Raw genomic sequence first — 1,660 nt, forward strand, 5'->3', positions numbered from 1 at the left:
TGGGCATGATGGTCAACAGGCGGATGTGCAGCGCGGCTACATCGCGCCCAATGGGCGCGACGGTGAACAGGCGGACGTGTGAGGCGGCTACCATCACGCCCAATGGGTGCGACGGTCAACAGGCGGACGTGTGAGGCGGCTACCATCGCGCCCAATGGGCGCAACGGTGAACAGGCAGATGTGCGGCGCGGCTACCATCGCGCCCAATGGGCGCGATGGTCAACAGGCGGATGTGCGGTGCGGCTACCATCGCGCCCAATGGGCGCGACGGTAAACAGGCGGATGTGCAGCGTGGCTACCATCGCGCCCAATGGGCGCGACGGTGAACAGGCGGACGTGTGAGGCGGCTACCATCACGCCCAATGGGTGCGACGGTAAACAGGCGGATGTGCGGTGCGGCTACCATCGTGCCCAATGGGCGCGACGGTGAACAGGCGGATGTGCGGCACGGCTACCATCGCGCCCAATGGGCGCGACGGTCAACAGGCGGACGTGTGAGGCGGCTACCATCGCGCCCAATGGGCGCGACGGTGAACAGGCGGATGTGCAGCGCGGCTACCATCGCGCCCAATGGGCGTGATGGTCAACAGGCGGATGTGCAGCGCGGCTACCATTGCGCCCAATGGGCGCGACGGTGAACAGGCGGACGTGTGAGGCGGCTACCATCACGCCCAATGGGTGCGACGGTCAACAGGCGGACGTGTGAGGCGGCTACCATCGCGCCCAATGGGCGCAACGGTGAACAGGCAGATGTGCGGCGCGGCTACCATCGTGCCCAATGGGCGCCATGGTCAACAGGCGGATGTGCGGTGCGGCTACCATCGCGCCCAATGGGCGCGACGGTAAACAGGCGGATGTGCAGCGTGGCTACCATCGCGCCCAATGGGCGCGACGGTCAACAGGCGGACGTGTGAGGCGGCTACCATCACGCCCAATGGGTGCGACGGTCAACAGGCGGACATGTGAGGCGGCTACCATCGCGCCCAATGGGCGCGACGGTAAACAGGCGGATGTGCAGCGCGGCTACCATCGCGCCCAATGGGCGCGACGGTGAACAGGCGGATGTGCGGCACGGCTACCATCGCGCCCAATGGGCGCGACGGTCAACAGGCGGACGTGTGAGGCGGCTACCATCGCGCCCAATGGGCGCGACGGTGAACAGGCGGATGTGCAGCGCGGCTACCATCGCGCCCAATGGGCGTGATGGTCAACAGGCAGATGTGCAGCGCGGCTACCATCGCGCCCAATGGGCGCGACGGTGAACAGGCGGACGTGTGAGGCGGCTACCATCACGCCCAATGGGTGCGACGGTCAACAGGCGGACGTGTGAGGCGGCTACCATCGCGCCCAATGGGCGCAACGGTGAACAGGCAGATGTGCGGCGCGGCTACCATCGCGCCCAATGGGCGCGATGGTCAACATGCGGATGTGCGGTGCGGCTACCATCGCGCCCAATGGGCGCGACGGTAAACAGGCGGATGTGCGGCGTGGCTACCATCGCGCCCAATGGGCGCGACGGTGAACAGGCGGACGTGTGAGGCGGCTACCATCACGCCCAATGGGTGCGACGGTAAACAGGCGGATGTGCGGTGCGGCTACCATCGTGCCCAATGGGCGCGACGGTGAACAGGCAGATGTGCGGCGCGGCTACCATCGTGCC

General features: G+C 66.8%; 1 protein-coding gene across 1 annotated transcript in view; it reads left to right on the forward strand.

The window, feature by feature from the left end:
- Positions 1–122: 122 nt before the first annotated feature.
- Positions 123–1,660, forward strand: part of VOLCADRAFT_101385 (uncharacterized protein) — a gene marked incomplete at both ends in the record, with an annotated part of 3,284 nt that continues 1,746 nt past the window's right edge. Inside the window, 4 exons of the mRNA XM_002959822.1 lie at positions 123–338; positions 383–634; positions 799–1,050; positions 1,319–1,534. Of these exons, the coding sequence (XP_002959868.1) occupies positions 124–338; positions 383–634; positions 799–1,050; positions 1,319–1,534 (935 nt within the window). The remainder of the gene's footprint in view (positions 339–382; positions 635–798; positions 1,051–1,318; positions 1,535–1,660) is intronic.

Source organism: Volvox carteri (genome assembly GCF_000143455.1).
Source record: "Volvox carteri f. nagariensis unplaced genomic scaffold VOLCAscaffold_904, whole genome shotgun sequence".
NCBI classification, from domain to species: Eukaryota; Viridiplantae; Chlorophyta; class Chlorophyceae; order Chlamydomonadales; family Volvocaceae; genus Volvox; species Volvox carteri.